Source organism: Sus scrofa, chromosome 3 (genome assembly GCF_000003025.6).
Source record: "Sus scrofa isolate TJ Tabasco breed Duroc chromosome 3, Sscrofa11.1, whole genome shotgun sequence".
Lineage (NCBI taxonomy): Eukaryota > Metazoa > Chordata > Mammalia > Artiodactyla > Suidae > Sus > Sus scrofa.
Genome location: NC_010445.4, coordinates 32287414 through 32308860, shown reverse-complemented (window position 1 = coordinate 32308860; position 21447 = coordinate 32287414). Strand labels below are relative to the sequence as shown.

At 49.9% G+C, this 21447-nt stretch overlaps 1 protein-coding gene across 6 annotated transcripts in view; it reads right to left on the bottom strand.

Annotated features, from left to right (window-relative positions):
- Positions 1-21447, bottom strand: part of TVP23A (trans-golgi network vesicle protein 23 homolog A) — a 43118-nt gene that overhangs the window by 9738 nt on the left and 11933 nt on the right. For 3 of the 6 annotated variants that reach the window (XM_013995650.2, XM_005662136.3, XM_021086635.1), the window contains exon 3: positions 525-669. In XM_013995650.2, the coding sequence (XP_013851104.1) occupies positions 525-669 (145 nt within the window). Of the gene's footprint in view, positions 1-524; positions 4572-21447 lie in introns of those variants that run through there. The other 3 variants (XM_013995648.2, XM_013995649.2, XM_021086636.1) reach the window with 2 other exon arrangements.

Below are 21447 nucleotides of genomic sequence, written 5' to 3'. Positions count from 1 at the left end.
AAAGGCAATAGTTTGCATCTACAAACCCCAAGCTCCCCGTCCACCCCACTCCCGCCCCCGTCCCCCTGGCAATCACAGGTCTGTTCTCTGTGAGTCTGTTTCTTTTTTGTAGATTGGTAAATTTGTGTCATATTTTAGATTCCACATGAAAGTGATATGTGTTTGTCTTTCTCTCTCTGACTGACTTCACTTAGGATGAGAGTTTCTAGTTGCATCCATGTTGCTGCAAATGGCCTTTCCCAGCATTTGCTGAGAGCCTCTCTTTTTCCCATTGTAGTCTTAACTCCTTTGTCAATGATTCATCAACCGCAGGTGTCTCGGTTTATTTCTGGGCTCTCTGTTCCATTGATCCGTGTGTCTGTTTCTGTATCAATACTATACCGTGTCGATGCCTGTAGCTCTGCAAAGCTTCGTATTCCTAAGCATAGATCAGCGATTTAAACCTCAGCCCACATCAGCCATCTGCCTGGAAACGCAGCCCACGTGTTTCGGGAGCCAGGGTGTCCTAGGCGAGGGGACCTTACCTTCACAGACCAGAAGTCCAAGGTCAGGAGGAGAAGCACGGTGACAAAGCAGCCCGCGAAGCTCCTGCTGAACCAGTCACAGCCCACGTAGGTGACGATGGCACTCACTCGGAAAAACAGGTGGAAAAACGTGGCCAGCGGGTGCCTTGGAAAGAACCCAGAAGCCCCCTCACTCCGGGACCCAAAGGGCAGCGGCCAAACTCGGTCTGTGGTTCCCCGCTCTCCCCATGCACTGAAACCCAACACGGTCAGGCTGCAGCACTGAGGAAATGTCCCTAACCTAGAAGGCTCGAAAGAGTCCTCGTCCCCCTCTCGAAGAATCCAGGACTTTCCCCTAACTCGACCCCAAATATCACGTGCCCTTGGCGAAACTGGGTTGCCTCTGAGGTGAACCGTCGTGGTGACCACCATCTTCCCAAACCAGAGGCGACAATGACCAGTTCCCCAAAGGGAAAGGTTGGGTTATTCCACCTGTAACAGCCCATGGGTATAGAGGTGTCATGCTGGCAGGGCCCCGTGTCCCCAGAGGGAGGGACGCTGCACGATGCATTCACATCAAGGCCAATTTGCAGCTGCTCCTGGGGGTGTCCGGTGATGGAGCCAGAAAGGAACCATGGACGCCCCATGACAGGTGGCGATGGGTCATCACCCCAGTGCTGGGGAGGGTGGGCAACTTGGCTCAGCCAACCTCAGCTGGTGCGGCCAGAGTCGATACCCTCAGGGGAAGCCAGAAACCCAGACCTGCCCCAGGACATGGTACTTTGAAGTGACGGCCACTAACTATGTTGACAAAATACCACAGGCTGTGTTTCACACTGGCCTGTGCGCCAGCTTGCCATGTGGCGGGTGGGGGGGAAGCAGCGGTGGTGGCAGGCCTGCGGGGGACGAGCCTGCATGGTCTATCCAGAAGGAAGGTGGTCGGGGTCAGCCCACTGGAGGGTCCCCTAGAACCGTGGGCTTCTGACTCCCAAGGGAACATCCGCTACGATGCAGGATACAGAGGCCGGATGGGCAGTGACATCGGTGTTGACACCCATGTGCCAAAGGAAGAAGAAGAAGGGGCTGTTTCCAAACCCCGGCTGTTCCCCCAGAACCTTCTCCCCATGCCTTTCAGATGCTGAGCTCTCCTGGCGACCGTACCTGGCGTTTAAGAATTAGACGTGATCACAGAGCACTTCCAAACCGGGGAATGTTCCAGAAGGTCAAGACTCTTGGGAGTCTCTCAGACCCTTTTTGCCTTCAATCTTATTGAGGGAGTTCCCTGGTGGCTCAGTGAGTAAAGGACCCAGCATTGTCACTGCTGTGGCTCTGGTTACAGCTGTGGCTCGGGTTCAATCCATCCAAGAACTCCCACATGCTGTGTGCGCAGCCAAAGAAAAATTTTTTTTTTCATTGAGGCTCTTTCAACTAACCATCAGAATACAAGTTTGCCCCCTTTGCCCTGAAGATACATGAATCCGCTTCCGATAACTAACACCCTTTGAGGGCAAAGACTGTGGTTTTGGTCATTTTATGTCCCCAAGAGCACCCGGTGTTAACAGCTGTGGGGTCACAGCTGTGGGGTCGACCCTTGTAATCCTGACCCTCTGGGCTTAGTGGGGACATCTGTCCTTTCTGTAGAAAAACACAGACTTAACAGGTGGACCAGAGACCTGCTGACCTCGTGCGCACTGGTCCAGGGTGAAACCTGGAAGTCATGCATTCAAATAAATCCCCTGCCCACCCGCTGTTTTTCTTTTTTTGGCCTGTGGTTTCCTAAAATAAAAATGCAGAAGAAATTCCCGTTGTTGGAAAGTTCTCCATATTTAGTTGGGTCCTGGGTAACTGTTTCCTTAACTTGAATGGAAGATAATTATTATTAGTGTTGTTGTAATTATCCAGACCAAGCCCAAAGCAAGTAGAAAAGGATGCCTATTGTCCTTTCGAATGCTGCTTTATTGCTGTTTTATGCTCTCTCGGTGACCCTCCAAACTGTCACGTGGTCCACCTCTGCAGTGTGCCCAGCCTATGCCCCCCGCCCACATGACCGTGGTCTCAGATGAGCTTCCTGGCTGGGAGAGTTCTGAAGGCGATGACTTGAGCCTGTCCACCCTCCCCTAACACGGGGTCCTCTATCCCCCCAGCCTTCTTTCTGGCTACCTCTGCGGCCGTGAGGCCCACCCACGCACCCACAGTCTCAATGCCACAGGCTTCCAACTCCCACTGCCAGGCACCCACCCGGTCACCCCTTGAGAGGCAGACAGCACAGAGGTGCCCGACTGCCAGGGTCCAGATCCCGGCTCCAGCCTCCGAGTAGCTCCCTGGCCGTCCCTAAGCTCACCTCCTGTCACCTCGGTCTCTGCTGCTGCACAATGGGAACAGCCCATGGGAGCCACTGCCCAGGACATCCGATTAAAAAGACCAAGCGAAGGTGGCACGTGAGGAGCGCCTGAAACACACACCAGGCTCCATCACCGCAAACAGCTGTCAGCCTCACAGTCACTCGAAACTGTTCCACCTCTAAGGAGCCAAACTGTAAAATTTCCCCTCTGACCACAACTTTCTCTCTCTCCCCAGGGGCTGACTTTTCATCTGTGCAGGGATCCCCCGAGGCTCCTGATCTCGTCCACATTCCCCCAGCCCCTTCCCCAGCGTCCACCTTAACAGGAGTATTTTCTGGTCGGCATCCATTGCGCTCCCACCACCCCGCCCGGGGGGTTCTCACAGGAGGAGAGCATGACAGGCGGTGAAAGGGTTAATGGGATTACCTCATTCAAGGTGGGGAGGGGCTGTCTGGGCTGTTTAAGTTGAAATCCATTCTGACACTTCTGGGCCCTGGACACGTGCCCCGGCCCAGGGGAACCCAGCAGGTGCTCGTGGAATGTGCTGGAAGGCTACCTGAGGTGGCCCGAAAACACACACAAGGCCGCCCAGGTCCCAGGGCACACGGGTGTGGGTTTGGAGTGGAGACAGGACATAAACTTTACAAAGGAAAAGCTCTGCGCTATTCTCAAGTCACAAACTCCGGCCCACTCTCCGTTTCTGCAAATCTCCTTTTATTAGAACGCGGTCATGCTCACTCAATCCCTGGCAAAGCCAAAAACAGTTACCCAGAGCTTGTGCCAATCCCTGCTCCAGGCCAGCAGGCAGAACTTGGGGACCAACAGGCTCCATTCAGAACAAACCAAAATGAATCGAACTGCCACTAACGGCCTCCCCCCTAAAATCGCCTTTCCAAAACTGCAGGACGGGAGCTGCCTGCCCAGCAGAGACAAGGACTGCGCTAGAAGTCAGAGCAGTGTTCTCTCTGGGGACAGGGGGGCAGGGGACAGTGACTGGGGAGGCTCAGAAGGGGGCCTACTGGGTCTGGAGATGCTCTGATCTCGCGTGTACATGTTTGTTAAATTCCAAGGAGTTTCCACTGTGGTGCCATAGGATCAGCATCTCTGCTGTGCCAGGAGGCATCAATCTCCAGCCCAGCACAGTGGATTAAGGATCCAGTGCTGCCACAGCTGCGGCGTTAAGTCACAAGTATAGCTTGGATCTGATCCCTGGCCCAGGAACTCCATTTGCCGAGGGGCAGCCAGAAAAGAAAAGAAAAAAAAATTCATCCAACCGTACATTTAGAATTAATGCACCTCACTGTATGTACACTACACCTCGACCACACTTCTGAGTGAAGCCACTGACCAAAGAAAAATCTTTGCAAGGCACCCTAAAATTTCTCCATGAGCTACAAGCCAGCCACCGCACCCTCGGCATTTACCCAAACGAGTGGAAAGCTTAAATCCACACAAAAACCAGCACACAGAAGTTTACAGCACCTTCAGTCATAAGTGCCCCGAGCTGGAAGCAACTAAGACAGACGTGCTTCACTAGGTGAATGGATAACTCCTAACACATCCACTCAACGGATCCCCACTCAACACAAACGACAAAGGAGGTGCCAAGCCATGAAACCACGTGGAGGAACCTTCATGAACATTACAAAGTGAAAGAAGCCAGTCTGAAAAGACTACATACTTCCTGATTCTAACTCTATGACATTCTGGTTGATTTACAAAAAAAAAAAAAAAAAAAAAAAAAAAAAAAAAAAAAAAAAAAAAAAAAGCAAAAAAAACTCTGTAACATTCTGGAAACGACTCATCTATAGAGACAGTAAAAAGATCAAGGGTTGCCAGGGGTCAGGGGAGAAGGCGGGTGAATAGCAGGAACAGAGAGGATTTTCAGGGCAGTGAAATGAGTCTGATACTGTGATGGTGGATTCCTCTCATTATACATTGGTCAAAGCCCACAGAACACTGGAGTTCCCTGGTGGCACAGCAGGTTAAGGATCCGGCATCATCACTGCTGTGGCTCAGGTCCAGTCCCTGTCCCAGAAACTTCCACATGGCTCAGGCACAGCTAAAAAACAAAACAAAAAACAAAAACAGGAGTTCCCGTCATGGCACAGCAGAAACGAATCCGACTAGGAACCATGAGGTTGTGGGTTCAATCCCTGGCCTTGCTCGGTGGGTTAAGGATCCGGCGTTGCCATGAGCTGTGGTGTCGGTCACAGACGTGGCTCAGATCTGGCGTTGTTGTGGCTGTGGCGTAGGCCCATGGATACAGCTCCGATTCGACCCCTAGCCTGGGAACCTCCAGATGCCACAGGTGTGGCCCTAAAAGGACAAAAGACGAAAAAACAAAAAACCAAAAACAGGGATGACACCAAGAAGGAAGGAACTCTGATGGAAACCATGGACTTTAGTTAGTAATAATGTACTCATCTATCACCACACCCGTATGACACAAATGCAAGATGTTCCTAATAGCGGGAGCTTTCGGGTGGGACCTCTGTACTTTCTGCTCAACTTTTCTGTAAACCGAAAACCACTCTAAAAAAATGGATACAGTTTGGGGGTGATGCCCCATCTAGACCATAAAATCGGTGGCAGCACCCATAGGCACACACATCCCCTCTCGCACAACGTTCTCAAGCAGGTTGGATTTGGGGGGAAAGGTGGAATGAATCTTCGGTTCAGCAGTGACCTAACAGTACCTTTAGAGAAGGTCTGAGGAAAGACAGAGCTTTTCTCGTGGGTTTGCATGGCTACAAAAACAGCATCTGAGATGATGTCTAGAATGTGTTTCAAAATAATCCAGGGGCGGGGAGGAGCTGGGGGCAAAGAAGAAACAGGCTGGCCACCAGCTGACTGTGACTGAAGCTGGCCCGTGACAATACCAGGGTCACTGTGCTCTATACTTTTATAGATATTTGAATTAAAAAAGTAGAAAAATAAGGAACTCCTCAGAGGCAGCCTTGCACCTTGCAGAAGAAAACAAGCCCATGGGTTGATATCCTGGTCAAAAAAAAAAAAAAAAAAAAATTCAGACCTAAAAATCCCCAATTGAGTAACTGGCCATTACGGTTGGATGCATGAGGAAAATTCTAGAAAGCAGGTCCTTTCTTCTGGGCTTACCGGTCCCTCTGCAAAAAGAAAAAAGGGCCACCCCTCTCCGCGGAGTAAAAATTTTCACCCCCACCCCCACCTAGCCGGGGGTGGGGAGACCATGAAAGCTGGAGAGCCTGGATGCATATTCGTGCTCCATCCTTGCTGCTTAGACACGGCCCTGGACAGGGCACTGAACTGCTCAGAGGCTCGGTATACTCATCTACAGAATATGCGAGAATAACATTTAAGCTCAGATACCCAAGGTTTCCGAGAGAAAAAATACCTTCGATGCCGGACCAGAGGGGGCCTCACGTGGTGGTGGCGAATAGCACTCTACTTATTGTTTGACTCATTCGGGGTCAAGATTTTTGAGAACAGGAAGAAAAAAAAGCCTTGGCCAGTGATGATCTTTATGGATGTCTTCTGTTAGGTGTTTTTCCCCACCAGTGAAAATGAGTAGGATGCTGCTATTTATTTTCTCAGCCCCGACGCCCACTCCGAGTCAGGTGGCTCTTCTGCTAACAGCAACCTGCCACGAGGACGATGTGGGAGCAAGAGGTCCCTGCAGTGCGGGGGCAGACAGCTAAAACCGCTTCTGCCCACCCCTTGGCTGCTCCTCATCCATCTGCTCCCCATGTGTCCTGAAACTTGCTAGAAATGCACGATCAGCGGCCCTACCCCACACCTCCAGAGCCCGACTCTTCATTTTAACGATCCAGGAGCCCTCCTCTGCTTCCTTCTCAAGGTAAACTCACTTCTAGGGACAAAGCAGGAAAAAAGGAAATACCGAAAAAAGCAGAGGCCCCACAAGCTCTTCAGACACCCCGTGGCTGAACCGTAGGGGCTGAAACGCTTGTTTTCTAAAATGCGCCAGATGCAACATCAGCCCCAGCATCCTTCAGACTCTGGCTTCAAACGACAGCACCTGCTCCTCCTCCTCTCCGCCCGTCCCCCCCCCTCCCCCGACCTCTGGGCCAGGATGTCCGAGCAGAGGCTGACCACCAGGTCCTCACAGCTTCCATTCGACAATCAGCACAAGAGAAGTTTGAGTGTGGAAGTGAATAAAAGGACATACGTCCCTCTGGTCGCCGCAGTTTTCCCTCAAGTTTCTGTTCTTTATTTGTTTTTAAAGGGACATCCCAACTTGATCAGGTGGTAGGCTCAGCAGCCAAACGCCGGTGAAGAGAACCCCCAGTGATAGGTCAGCGGGCCCCTTGCCACCTGGCCCCAGCTGGGCCCTGCAAGGGGACCCTCACCTCTCCCCTGGGGGACCCAGGCCCACTCCTCCCCTGCCACCCACAGCCACAGCCCACTCCCTCTCGCTGCTGGAACCATGAACCAGATTCCAGAGTTTTCAAAAGAATGGAGGTTCCTTAAAAAACTAAAGTTACCATATGATCCAGCAATCCCACTCCTGGACATCTATCCAGAGCAAACCATAATTTGAAAAGATACATGCACCCCAATGTCCACTGCAGCACTATTTACAATAAATAGCCAAGACATGGAAGCAACCTAAATGTCCATCAATAAAGGAATGGATAAAGAAAATGTGGTACATATATACAATGGAATATTACTAAGCCATAAAAAAGAATGAAATAATGCCATTTGCAGCAACATTGGTGGACCCAGAGATTATACTAAGTGAAGTGGGGCAGACAGAGAAGGACAAATATACGATATTGCTTATATGTGGAATCTTAAAAAAAAAAGATACAAAAGAACTTATTTAAGAAACAGAAATAGGGAGTTCCCATCGTGGTGCAGTGGAATCCAACCAGGAACCATGAGGTTGCGGGTTCGATCCCTGGCTCGCTCAATGGGTTAAGGATCCAGCATTGCCATGAACTGTGGTATAGAGGTTGCAGACGCAGCTCAGATCCCATGTTGCTGTGGCTGTGGTGTAGGCCGGTGGCTACAGCTTCGATTTGCCCCCTAGCCTGGGAACCTCCATATGCCGCAGGTGCGGCCCTAAAAAAGACAAAAAGACCAAAAAATAAAAAATAAAGAAGCAGAAATAGGAGTTCCTGTAGTGGCTCAGTAGGTCACAAACCCGACTAGCATCCATAAGGATGTGGGTTGGATCCCTAATCTTGCTCAGCGGGTTAAGGATCCAGTGTTGCTATGAGCTGTGGTGAAGGTCAAAGACTCGGCTCAGATCTGGCGTTGCTGTGGCTCTGGCGTAGGCCAGCAGCTGTAGCTCCAATTTGACGCCTAGCCTGGGAACCTCCATATGCCACAAGAGTGGCCCTAAAAAGCAAACAATAAATAAATTAAAAAAATAATAGGAGTTCCCGTCGTGGCACAGTGGTTAACGAATCCGACTAGGAACCATGAGGTCGCGAGTTCGGTCCCTGCCCTTGCTCAGTGGGTTGACGATCCGGCGTTGCCGTGAGCTGTGGTGTAGGTTGCAGACGCGGCTCGGATCCCGAGTTGCTGTGGCTCTGGCGTAGGCCGGTGGCTACAGCTCCGATTCAACCCCTGGCCTGGGAACCTCCATATGCCTCGGGAGCAGCCCAAGAAATAGCAACAACAACAACAACAACAACAACAACAAAAAGACAAAAGACAAAAAAAAAATAATAATAATAATAATAAAAAACAGAAATAGATTCACAAACTTTGAAAACATACTTCTGGTTACCAAAGGGGAAAGGAGGGGGGAGGGATAAATTAGGATCTGAGATCAGCAGATACACAGGCTACACCAAACAGGTAAACAACAAGGATCTACTGTACAGCACACGGAACACGACCCAATATTCTGTAATCATCTACGTGGGAAAAGAAGCTGAAAAAGAATGGATGTGTGTGTGTGTGTGTGTGTGTAAATGAATTCCTATACTGTACACCTGAAACTAATATAACGCTGCAAATCAACTATACTCCAATATAAAATACAATAGATTAAATTTACCAAAAGAAGAAATGGGAAGAGAGCTGAAAACAGGCCTTCAACCCAAAACTCGCACAGGTATGTTCATAGCAGCGACATGCATCATCTCCAAAAGGTGGAAACAGGCCCATCAACAAGCCCAAAATGGGGCCCGTCCATACAATGGGCTGCCACTTAGCCATCAAGAAGCATGAGGCTCTGACACCTGCTACAACGTGGACGGACAGGAGAACATCAGGCTTGCGTAAAAGAAGCCACATGGAAAAGCACAGCGACTGTGCGATGCCGCCCAGAAACAGCAGAGCCAGAAAGTGGAAAAGAAGCTCCGAGGACTGGAGGGAGGAGAGGGTGGGGAGTCCCTGCCTCGTGTACACAGGCCTTCTGAGTGGTGGTGGGGGGAGACGAAGAGGCTCTGGAGATGGATGGATGGTGGTGACGGTTACACAACAGTGTCAGTGTCCTTAGGGCCACTCAGCTCTCCACCTGAAGATGGTTTAAATGGTTGTTTCTTTTTGGGAGAGTTCCTATCATGGCGCAGCAGAAACCAATCCAACTAGGAACCATGAGGTTGCGGGTTCGATCCCTGGCCTCGCTCAGCAGGTTAAGGATCCGGTGTTGCCGTGAGCTGTGGTGTAGGTCGCAGACGCAGCTCAAATCTGGCGTTGCTGTGGGTCTAATGTAGGCCGGTGGCTACAGCTCCGATTAGACCCCTAGCCTGGGGACCTCCATATGCTTCGGGTGCGGCCCTAAAAATACAAAAAAATAAAAATAAAAATAAAATAAAAATAAATGGTTGTTTGTTTTTGGTGTTGTTATGCGTATTTAAAAAAAAAAACCATGAAAACAAATTAATAGAGTACTGATGCACGTGACAGCCTGGAGGGCCCTTGGAAACATACTAAGTAAAAGACGCCAGACATAAAAGGTAACGTCATAGGACTCCATTCTTGAGATATGTCCCGAAGAGGCAAATCCATGGAGGCAGAGTAGTGGCTGGGGGGAGGGAGTGCTTAATAGCTCCCGAGTTTCCTTTTAGGATGATAAAAACATTCTGAAACTAGACAGAGAAGATGCTTGCACAAAACTGTAAACATACTAAACGCCACGGAATCGTTCACTTTAAAATGGTTTAAATGGGAGTTCCCGCTGTGGGACAATGGGATTGGGGGTGTCTCTGCAGCTCTGGGATGTAGGTTTGACCCCTGAGTCTGGCTCAGCCGCAACTGCAGCTTGGATCTGAGCCCTGGTCCAAGAACTTCCACATGTCTCAGGGTGGCCAAAAAAAAAAAAAAGTAATAAAAAATGAAAATAAATAAAATGGTTAAAATGTCCTTATGTGTACTTTACCACAATTTAAAAAAGAGAAGAGGCGTTCTTGCTGTGGCTCAGCGGGTTTAAAACCCGACTGGTATCCATGAGGATGCCAGTTCGATCCCTGGCCTCGCTCGGTGGGTTAATGATCCGGCGTTGCTGTGACCTGTGGGTGTAGGTCACATGTGGCTTGGATCTGGTGTTGCTGTGGCTGTGGTGTAGGCCGGCAGCTCCAGCTCTGATTCGACCCCTAGCCTGGGAATTTTCATATGCCGCACCTGCAGACCTACAAAGAAAATACATACATATAGACAGACAGACAGAAGAAACGGGATGAGGGGAGGAGAGACGCTGGTTCACCGGCTCTCTTGAAGAGAGAAAGACGGAGTGAGCAGAGGGTCCTAGGTGCAAGTTCAGACACAAATCATCAGATTCAAATGCCAGCTCCACCACTGAACACTGTGTGACCTTGAGCAAGCGGATTTAACCTGTGTGTCCCAGTTTCCTATCTGAGAAATGGGATGAGTCAGGGCTGCTGAGCTGCACAACACCAGGGGGCGTCATTCAATCACAGTCATGTGACTCGTGTTGTCAGGAGAAGTACAGCACAGAAACACCGCCTGGAGCTGCTGGGAAGGTTACCATCACATAAAGGGCTTAGGATGCTGCCTGCTGGGCAGGGGCAGTTCAAAAGTACCAGCTGTTATCAGAAATGACAGTGCCTCTGCGCTGGGGGCTTGTCCCTCTGCTCCCCAACTATCGCCGAGCGCAGTCCTTCACCACAGACGAACCAGCTGGGCCTCCCGTTAAATGAGGATTCTGCTCCAGGAAGTCTGGGGGCAGCCCGACAATCTGCATTTCAGTGAGCACCCAGGTGATGCTGATGCCGCTGGTCCAGGGACCACCCTCGGAGCAGCAGGGACCAGAGGAAGCAGTGCCGTGTATTGGTTTCCCAGGGCCGCTGTAACAAGGCACTGCCAACTGGACAAATTAAAACCCCGAAATCCCAGTGTCTGCAGGGTTGGTTCCTTCCGAAGTCAAATCCATCCCAAGCCTTCTCCTACCCTCTGACAGCAGTCGGTACCCTTGGTGCTCCCTGGCTTCTGTGCGCATCGCTCCAGCCTCTGCCTGTGTCAGCACATGGCCATCTGTTGTTTATTTAATGGCCAGACCTGCGGCATATGGAAGTTCCCAGGCTAGGGGTCAAATCCGAGCTGCAGCTGCAGCCTACACCACTGCCACATCAGATCCGAGCTGCCTCTGCAACCTATACTGCAGCTCAGAGGGAGGCCAGGTCCTTAACCCCCTGAGCGAGGCCAGGGATCAAACCTGCCTCCTCACAGAGACCATGTCAGGTTCTTAACCCACTGGGCCACAACAGGAAGTCCACCTGGCCATCCCTCATAAGGACACCTGTCCTATAGTACTAGGGGCCCGCTCGGAGGACCTCATCTAAACTAATTGCATCTGCAAAGACTCTGTTTCTGAATGAGGTTGCGGTTTGAGGTACTGGGGTTTGGGACTTGCAAACACCTCGTTGGGGAGGATCCAAGCCAACCCACAACACCCGCCTTGGGACAAATGACCCCAAAGAAAATAGGCGAGGTTGGAAACAGGCAGAGAGCCATTCTGCAGACGAGGAGTCGGATGATCAGGGAGGCGAAGTGAACCGCCCCGGGGGTCTGAGCAAAGACGACCTCACTCAGGTGATGTGCTGCTGGGTTCAGGCACATGCTCCACTGTCCAGCTGCTCACCCTGGAGGGACTGTCCGCCTGCGGAAGGGCCAAGCCTTTTCTGGTTTGTACGGAGGTGCCTACGGGCCAGCAGCTGCTCGAAGTGGCAGAATCAGCACCAGCACAGAAAGTTCCACCCAAAGCTCAGCCCAGAGTTTCACGGCTGCCCCCACAGGTGAGCGGCGCTGATGAACCACAAATCAACTGAAAGCAACATGTGCTTGGTGACGACAGTGCCCCCCCCCACCAAATACATCCACTAAGAGATGCTCTGAGCCCTGCCTGATATATACTTCCAGGCCACAGGGCCAGAGAGCTGCACCAGCCTGTGGCTTCTAAACTCCATTCTCCAAAGGAGCCAGGGCTCCTTGGAGAAACGGCAACTCCACGCCCAGATGAGAAATGCAAACAAGGAGGCTGGGATGCTAGAAGACCCCAGGTCACAAGGAAGCTGTCAAAGATATACGAGAGCCAAGTCAAAAGACGCAGAGGCCAAAGGGCAGAGGGCCCCACTGGCCAAAGATGGGACAACTTGAACAGCAATGTGAATGTCTTAATCCACGGGTCACGTGATACTGCAGCAAAACCCTCCATGGTCACTTATGGGGGACACTGGGGAACGAACCCATGGCCTGAAAACAGGAAAATGAAGGGCAAATATCAAGCGTTTATTATGCCTTTTTGCTGTAAAGCATATCTTGCGATAACTAAATATTTGAAGAGGGAGCCTGTCTCTTTCTGGATGACAGCAGCTCGCAAATGAAAATGGAATGACAGCATCAGAATGCCACCGCGCCGCAGCCCCCATGCATACAGAGGCAGCAGCTAAGGACAACCCGGCATCGGGAGCCCCCCGGCAAGAACTCACCCCCGCCTCTTAAGTCAGCTGTGTCCCCAAATCATACCTGAATCGCATCAAGCCTCTGGTTTACAAGAAACATAGGGAACAAAGGCAAACTTACAGAGCATGTCAGGGCTGCGATCATCAATTTCCAGCCCAGGAGAAGCTCTACAGAGCAAATCCATTGCAAAGGGGAAAAGTGAGAGCGAGAAAGGGAAGGCCTAGGACGTCTACAGGTGAGAAGGGACCTGAGAAATCCAGCCATCAACTGCAACATGGAAGTCCTTCGGTTGCCGTTCCAACAAATCCTCAAGTTATGAAATGGTCGAGGACATCCGGACACTGGACCGAAATATCACGGGAACTGTTCATTATTTCAAAGGGAGAAAAGATCGATGTGGTCTTGCTTTCAAAAACAAGGTCTTGTCTTTTAGAGATAACCTATCAAAATATTTATGTTTGGAGAGATGTGATGTAGGGTTTGTGTCAAAATAGTGGGGGTAGGGGTTAGAGGCAGGGTGTAAATGCAAGAATATTAGGAGTTGATAATTTCCTAAGCTGTGTGATGGCCACATGGGGTTCATTAGATTATTGTATTTGGTAGACATCTGGAGTTCTTTTTTTTTAGGCTGCACCTGGGGCATATGGAAGTCCCTGGGCCAGGGATTGAGTCTGAGCCACAGCTGTGAACTATGCCATAGCTGCAGCAACAGCAGATCCGGAATCAGCTGTGCCACAGAAGGAACCCCTAGAATTTTTAAGGAAGCAGGATGACTGCCTTTCAAAGTCTCATTCTGTTATTTACTGTGTGACCTCAGACAAGTGACTCAACCCTTCTGGGCCTTTTCTCACCTGTAAAGTGAGAATAATCACATCTATGTAATATCAGGGCCTGGGCACTCTGCAGACACACATGCATTTGTTCCTTCTTTGGGCTGGGCCCTGTAAGCAACCAGCCTCTGAAATGGGCCCCATGATCCCGACCTCCTGTATTTATCAGCCTTCAACAGTCCCCCTCCCACAATGAACCATCAGGGCTGGTCTGCATGACTGAGAGGATACATTAGACGTAACTCTGTATCACTTCTGAGATTAGATCATAAAAGATGCTGTGCCTTTGGTCTTGGTCATTCTCCTGCTCTCTCCCTGGGCGAGGCCAACTGCCTTGTTGGGAGGGACCCTATGGCGAAATCCACATGGCAAGGAACTGAGGCCTCCAGCCAGCAGCCACGGGAGGGAGCCCTCTGGGAAGCACCTCCTTCCACCCCAGTCGAGCCTTCATATCACGGCAACCTCATGACAGCCTGAGCCAGAGCCACCCAGCTAAGCTGCCCCCAGTTTCCTGACCTTCAGGCACAGTGCGAGATCATAAATGCTTGTCGTCTGAAGCCACTAAGTTTGGAGTAATTTTGTTACGCAGCAACGGCTAACAAGTACAGGCTTCAACGCTGAAGAGTCTTAGCTCTCTATAACCCATGTAATGTTGTGTCAGGTGGTTTTAAAGGGCAGGAAGGACAAAGAGAGTCAGGTTCCTCCAAGAATCCAGGGGTTAAAATGAAGGGTCTTAGTCTTACACCTGAAGACAGCTGAGGGTGGGAGGCCATGAAGACGGCTGCACTTTTTTTTTTTTTTTTTTTTTTTTTTTTTTTTTTGGTTTTTAGGGCTGCACCTGCAGCATATGGAATTTCCCAGGCTAGGGGTCCAATAGGAGCTATAGCTGCCAGCCTACAATACAGCCACAGCAGCACAGAATCCAAACCAAGTTCAGGACCTACACCACAGCTCATGGCAACACTGGATCCTTAATCCATTGAGTGAGGTCAGGGATGGAACCTGCATCCTCATGAATACTAGTCAGGTTTGTTACCACTGAGCCATGACGGGAACTCCTATAGTCACCTCTTGTAAAAGGAGACTCCAAATTATCAACTGAGGAAGAGGAAAAAGCAGAGAGGCCAAGGACTTGATTTTCTGGAAGGCTGGAGCAGAAGTCAGACAGCAGGAAGGTGCTTAGAGCAGGCGGGGCCTCGGGCAGGTTGCAGGAGGTGAGAGAGACTATATTTTTGTCCATCTTTCCCTCACTCTGAGTGGGATGCTTTCTTGGTTGTTGTTTTTTGCACTGGCAGTAAAATGTAGAATTCACTCCTTCATGGGCCTCATCTATTAGATTCTGCCAGAATGTGGGCAGGATCTGAAGGCTTCAAATACTGGCTCTTCTGTGAGCTTGGGTCTGTTAACTGGATCTTGGGAGCTTTGGTTTCCTCACGTGCAAAACAAACCTGTCTTTCCCCGCATTACTATTATTATTTTTTAACCACTAAACCGGTGGCCTATGGAGGTTCCCGGGCTAGGGGCTGAAGTGGAGCTGCAGTTGCCAGTCTACTCCACAGCCACGGCCATGCCAGATCCAAGCCGCATCTGCAACCTACACTGCACCTTGTGGCAACACCGGATCCTCAACCCAGAGAGTGGAGTCAGAGATCGAACCTGAGACCTTCTTAACCTGCTGAGCCACAATGGGAACTCCTTTCCCTGCATTTTTCTTTTTGAGCATTTTAGTGTGTCTGGAAGCAGGCTGCATCCATTCCTGAACGCCAGGATTAATACGGCGTTTATTCCCCATCCCCAAGAGCTACCACTGAACCACTGTATCTTCAAATGATGGCATCTTAGAAACAAGAGCCTTACAGGTTATCTAAGAGAAGAACCATGCAAAATCCTATTAATTCATTCAGCAGATACTGAATCACCCCCACAGCCTGGCCTGTGGGCGCCTCATTAAACTGGCTTCTTTCTTCTGTGTAACAGCCCGTGATGCTTTAAAAAAATATCTGTGCTTTCTGGCGACAAAAAAAGGCTCCAGATCCAGTCTGACTGGTTTCTGCCTCAAGACTACGAAGTTCTGGGTTCTCTGAGTGGCAAAGAGAAGCAAAGACCAAAGCCTGGGGGCCAGGGTGCAGGTCAGAGCTGGTGGAGGGGGAAAAAAGAGCCACATGTGGGCCACCTTTAGTAGTGACAGAGCTCAGAAAAAAAGTCCTTTTAGAACACATCATTTCCGCAGCACTTCAGCCAACAATTATGACCTGGGTCCAATCATGAGTAACATCACACAGACTCAAGTTCAGATACAGTGCTCAAAATAGCTGGCCTTTGCTCTTCAAAACTGTCCACATTACGCAAGACAGAAAAAGGCTGAGGACAGTTCACGAATAACTAAACGCGGAGTTCCCGCTATGGCTCAGTGGGTTAAGGACCCGACATTGTCTCTGTGAGGATGCAGGTTTGATCCCTGGCCTCGCTCAGTGGGTTAAGGATCCAGTGTCGCCACAAGCTGTGATGTAGGTCACAGATGTGGCTCAGATCCAGTGTTGCAGTGGCTGTGGCATAGGCCTGCAGCTGCAGCTCCAATGTGACCCCTGGCCAAACTTCCACCTGCCGCAGATATAGCTTTTTTTTAAAAAAAGAAAAAGAATAACTAAATGCAGTGAAGGATCCTGACTGGATCTTGAGCTGGGAAAAAGAAGTTGCTGGATCCTTAACTACTGGACAACCAGGGAACTCCTGTGCATCTTTCTCTTAAACACTTCAGAAGACAAAAACACTCCGCAAGGTGAATCAAAGTCAAGGGCATGGCTCAGTTCTTGGCACTATCCAGGCTACATCCCTGCGAGTCTGAAATTAATTCAAAGTAAAAAGATTTAAAAGAACTTCTAAAGACATCGCTTCCAGATATTATTTTCCCATTTAACACATTTTGTTACTGCATTTTACTTTCATATGAAGTTTCATCAACCACTAAAACGCCCCCATTGCGCTGAAAGCGGTGAGTTTTGTAATTGCCATGCTTGTGTGTTTATTGTTTACAGGTTAATTTGATACTCAGAATGACAACTATTGCTAAAATGGAGACTGCAGTTTAAACTGTCCACCGACATAAAATCAGGTTCATAATCCACACAGAGATGCCTTTGATTGATTTTCAAAATTGTTTAAGCCGTAAGGAAGGGAGTTTGAGAAATTGGGCTTAAAGAGACGAGGCCACATTCATTGAGCACCTACTATCTATCAAGCACCGTGCCAGATGCAAGCAACGTACAGAGAACCAAACAGACCAAGTCCTGCCCTCACGGTTGGCACCGGTCTGGGGGCGGGGTGGAAGCAACGAAGCAAACGGGCGGTTTCAACTCAGTCTGAAGAGTGTCATGAATGGGGTGAGCAGAGCCACGCGCAATGATTCAACATCTCAAGTGGCACGGCCACTGTCCAACCAGCGTGGAAAACAGTGCAGGGTCCCCCCGGCCACCCCCTGCTGTTCCAGCTGCTAATGCTTTAGTTAGAGAGCCCGTGCCAGGTCAGGGTCTCCGCAAGGCTCTTGGCTTCCATTGACATTTTACCAAGGCTGAGAGGGAGACCCAACAGCTGGCATGAGGCTGGGTGGACACGGGGGCAGCAGGGGGCTGAGAGGAGGGGCACCTGGTCCAGACATAGCCGTGACAAGGAGGAAGATCTAAAGGTCATGGGGCGTCTTTTGAGAGCCACAACAATGCTCTGGGATTAGGGAGCCATGATGATGGCAAAAACTCTGGAACATTCTAAAAGCCACAGAATTGTAGCCTTTACAGGGGTAAAGACTATGGTGTACGAATTATACCTCAATTAAAAATAAATGAATCATCTATATGTGAAATCTTTAAAAAAAAAAAAAAGGATACAAATGAACTTTGTGGCAGAACAGAAACAGACTTTGAAAAACGTACCAAAGGGGACAGGTGGTGGGTGGGGAGGGATGGCCTGGGGTTTGGCACTGGCACAGGTGCACTGAGGTCTGTGGATGACCGGCCAGCGGGGACCTGCTGTCTAACACAGAGAACTGTGAGAAAAGACCCTGAGAGAGGATGGATGCGTGTGTATGTGTGTGACTGGGTCACTTTGTGGTACAGCACAAAGGATCGCAACTTTGTAAATTAACCATATATCAATAAAACTTAAATAAAAATAAATGAATTTTTTCTTTTTAAGATCTGGAGTTCCTGTCATGGCTCAGCAGTTAACGAACCTGACGAATATCCATGAGGACACAGGTTCAATCCCTGGCCTCACTCAGCGGGTTCAGGATCTGGCGTTGGTGTGAGCTGTGGTGTAGGTCGCAGATGCAGCTCAGATCTGGCGTGGCTGTGGCTGTGGTGTAGGCCAGCAGCTGCAGCTTGGACTGGACCCCTAGCCTGGGAACCTCCATAGGCCACAGGTGAGGCCCTAAAAAAAATATTTTAAGATCCAAAGGGCAAATTTAGGAAGCAGAGAACAAAGCATATAAAAGGCCTGGGAATGAGCAGACCCCTCAATCATCTGGCAGCAGCTTCAAGAGGTTTAGGGAGAAAACCATAGCATTAGGAATAACAACTCAAAGCCGCCTGCACCCCTGGAAAGTATAGTAGACATGCTATCATTGGAGTTAAGTTTCCTCCCTACTGTTGAGGGGGGCGACGAGGGGCTGCAAACTCAGGTACTTGCTAAGTTGTGCTGGTCAAATAAATCAGCTGGTTGGGTGGGAGCTGGGTTCACCCAGAAGGGGCAGGACCACCCTTTCAAATCTAACAGATACACATGTCAGCGATGCAGATTTTTAAAAAGATTTAATTGCATCTAAGTGAAAGAAGCCCGTCTGAAGAGGCTCTCTCTTGTCTGATTCCAACCACACAACATTCTAGGAAACACCAAACTATGGAAGCAGTAAAAAGATCAGGGGTTAGGATGGAGCCAATGGGTTTTTGGGAGGTGGTGAAACTATTCTGTTGGATACTGAAATGACGGGCACATGTCATCACCTTTGAACAGAGAACGGACCAAAGGAAGAGCGAACCCTAGTCCTCAGTGATGGACTTGCAGTGATTCTGATGTGTCCTCAGAGGTTCATCAGTTGCACAGACGGTTTGATCTGGGAGAGGAATGTGGATGGCGGGGAGGCCCCTTGTGCGGGGAGGGTGGGCGGGATTATGAGACATCTCTGTAACTTGCTCTTAACTTTGCTGGGAAGCTAAAACTGTTCCAAAAAAAAAAAAAAGTCTAAAGTATTAAAAAATGAAAATAATACAACCAAAAATGTATCGAGGTGAAATTCACATCACATAAAATTAACCACTTTAAAGTGAACAATTCAGTGGCACTGAGTACTTGACACGGCTGTTCCAAAACAGCTCCATCATTCCAGAGTAAAACCCCAGGCCAACTGGGCAGTTTCTCCCCATTTTTTCTTCCTCACAGCCCCTGGCAACCATCAGTCTGCCTTCTGTCTCTGTGGCTCATCTACTCTCAGCAAGTCAGATTTCCAAAGTGCTCTGTCCCAATTTTATTATTTTTAATTTTGGATTTGGAGTGCCTGTGGCCTATGGAAGTTCCCAGGCCAGGGATTGAACCTAGGCCACTACAATGACTGTGCTAGATGCTTAACCCACTGCACCACAAGAGAACGCCTGTTCCAATTTTTCGATGAAAATTCACATTCATATAAAATGCCCCCTGGAGTTTCCTGGTGGCTCGGTGGGTTAAGGACCTGGTGTTGTCACTGCTGTGGTTCTCGTAACAGCTGCAGTATGGGTTCGAACCCTGGCCCAGGAACTTCTGCATGCTCCAGGGGTGGCAAAAAAAAAGAAAGAAAAAAAGAAAAAAAAAACCTCCCCGGCTTAAGAGAGTGTGTCTGTCTGGGAACTGGAGTCAGTCGGCTGACTCTTTGCAATTTTGAAAGTATTTTACAGTGCCGAGGGGGGAGGGAGAGGGGGAAGCTCCATCAGTATGATAATGCCAGAAAGACATAAGGATCTATGAACTCCATTTGCGGCCATTTCTGAGTCATTCTGGAAGCCTCTTTATTCCTGTAATGAGTGAGGAGTAATTGCCCGTTGAACACCCAAGGCTGAGCCTCTGAAGGGAACATCTTCAGGGCTGGTGCAGGGCCAGCCCCGGGCCTTTCCCCAAGGATTTCAACCCGGATTTACTGAGCTGGTCTTTACTAAGGATAGAGCAGCAGATCACTTGCCAGAATATGCGGCTGTGTCAACACCTACCCCCCACTCTAATGAAGATGAACGGACACACATGGATGGACACACACAAACACACACACACACACCCCCGCAGCGTGCACCCTCACTACTTAATCCAGAAATGGACAACCGAGAAAACTACGCCCAGTCGCTCGCGGCAGAGCAGAACCACATGGCAGGAGCCTTTCGTGCCCCTCTCCACACCCACTGACTCAGCGTCTTCACGGATGGAGAGGTTTTGACCCGCTGCGTGTGGAGGTCCCTGGGGATGCTGATGAAGCTGAGAGCTTGCATCTGGGCCTCACTGCCGTCCACCGTCTCCGTCTGATCAGAAGTCCCAGCAGCTGGCAGAACGCGGACAAAGCTCTGTTTGAGCCGACCTCCCGTGGGTGTCCCTGGAGTTCGGCCAGTCCAGGCTGCCAGCATCTTTCACCCTGGCCCCTCCACAGATCTCCCTGCTTGACCTATGGGCCCCATGGCAGTCACGGGCAGCTTTCTGGAAGGTCCGTGGGATCACACCTCCCTGCTGCTCCAATCTCTCCAAAGACTGCCCATCAAAGCAGACAAAACTCCAGCCTCTCATCATGACTGTCAAAGCCCCCACGTTCTACCCCACTGTCTCCTCCTCCCACTCCCCCACTTTCCACACACCCTGGCCTGGTTCTCAGCAATCCCCAGACCATGCTCCCACCCCAGGGCCTTTGCACTTGGTGTTTCCCCTGCCAGGAGTCTCTTCTGTGGATCTCCCCATGCCTGGCTCCTCCTCCACAACTGTCTCTCGATCCAAAGGCACCTCCTCAGGCCTCTCCTGAGCCCTCCAGGATCTAAAGGGGCCTCATGGCCCTGGACTCCTTTTCCACAGCACGTACCACTTGCTGATGTTACATCATTTAGGTATTTGGTTAAATGTTCACTCTCTCTCCCCAGTTAAAATGTCAGCTCCATGACAGCAGGGCCCAGGCCTGTCCAGTATTCTCTGTGGCCCTTAGAACAGTGTTTGGCACACAAAGGCCCTTGAAAGTTTCTGCTGATTTAATGAACAAATGAGCGAGTAAAAGAATCAATCAGTGGTTCTCAAATGGGAAGTGATTTGGGGGCCCCCCTCCCCCATCAACACCTGGAAACTTTTTTTTTTTTGGTCTTATTAGGGCCACACCCACGGCACATGGAGGTTCCCAGGCTAGGGGTTGAATCCAAGCTGTAGCTGCCGGCCACAGCCACAGCCACACCAGATCCAAGCCATGTTTTTGACCTACACCATAGCTCACAGCAACGCCAGCCACATCCTTAACCCACTGAGCGAGGCCAGGGATCAAACCTGTGTCCTCATGATTACGAGTCGGGTTTGTTACCGCTGAGCCCTGATGGGAACTCATGTCACGACGAGCGGGCTGCTACTGGCATCTAATGGATGGAGGTCAGGGGCGCTCTCAAACACCCTACAGCGCCCAGGACAGCCCTTGTCCAGCCTCAAATGTCAACAGCATATAATGGACAGAGAATGTTTGGCAATGAACATAATTCCTACTTTCAGCAGAGCTTTTCATATTAACTGTGTCCCTTAACCTTTTTCTTTGAAAGTTAAATCACACATTTAAAAAAAAAAAAAAAAAAAAAAAAAAAAAGTCAAGGAGTTCCCATCGTGGCGCAGCAGAAATGAATCCAACTAGTATCCATGAGGATG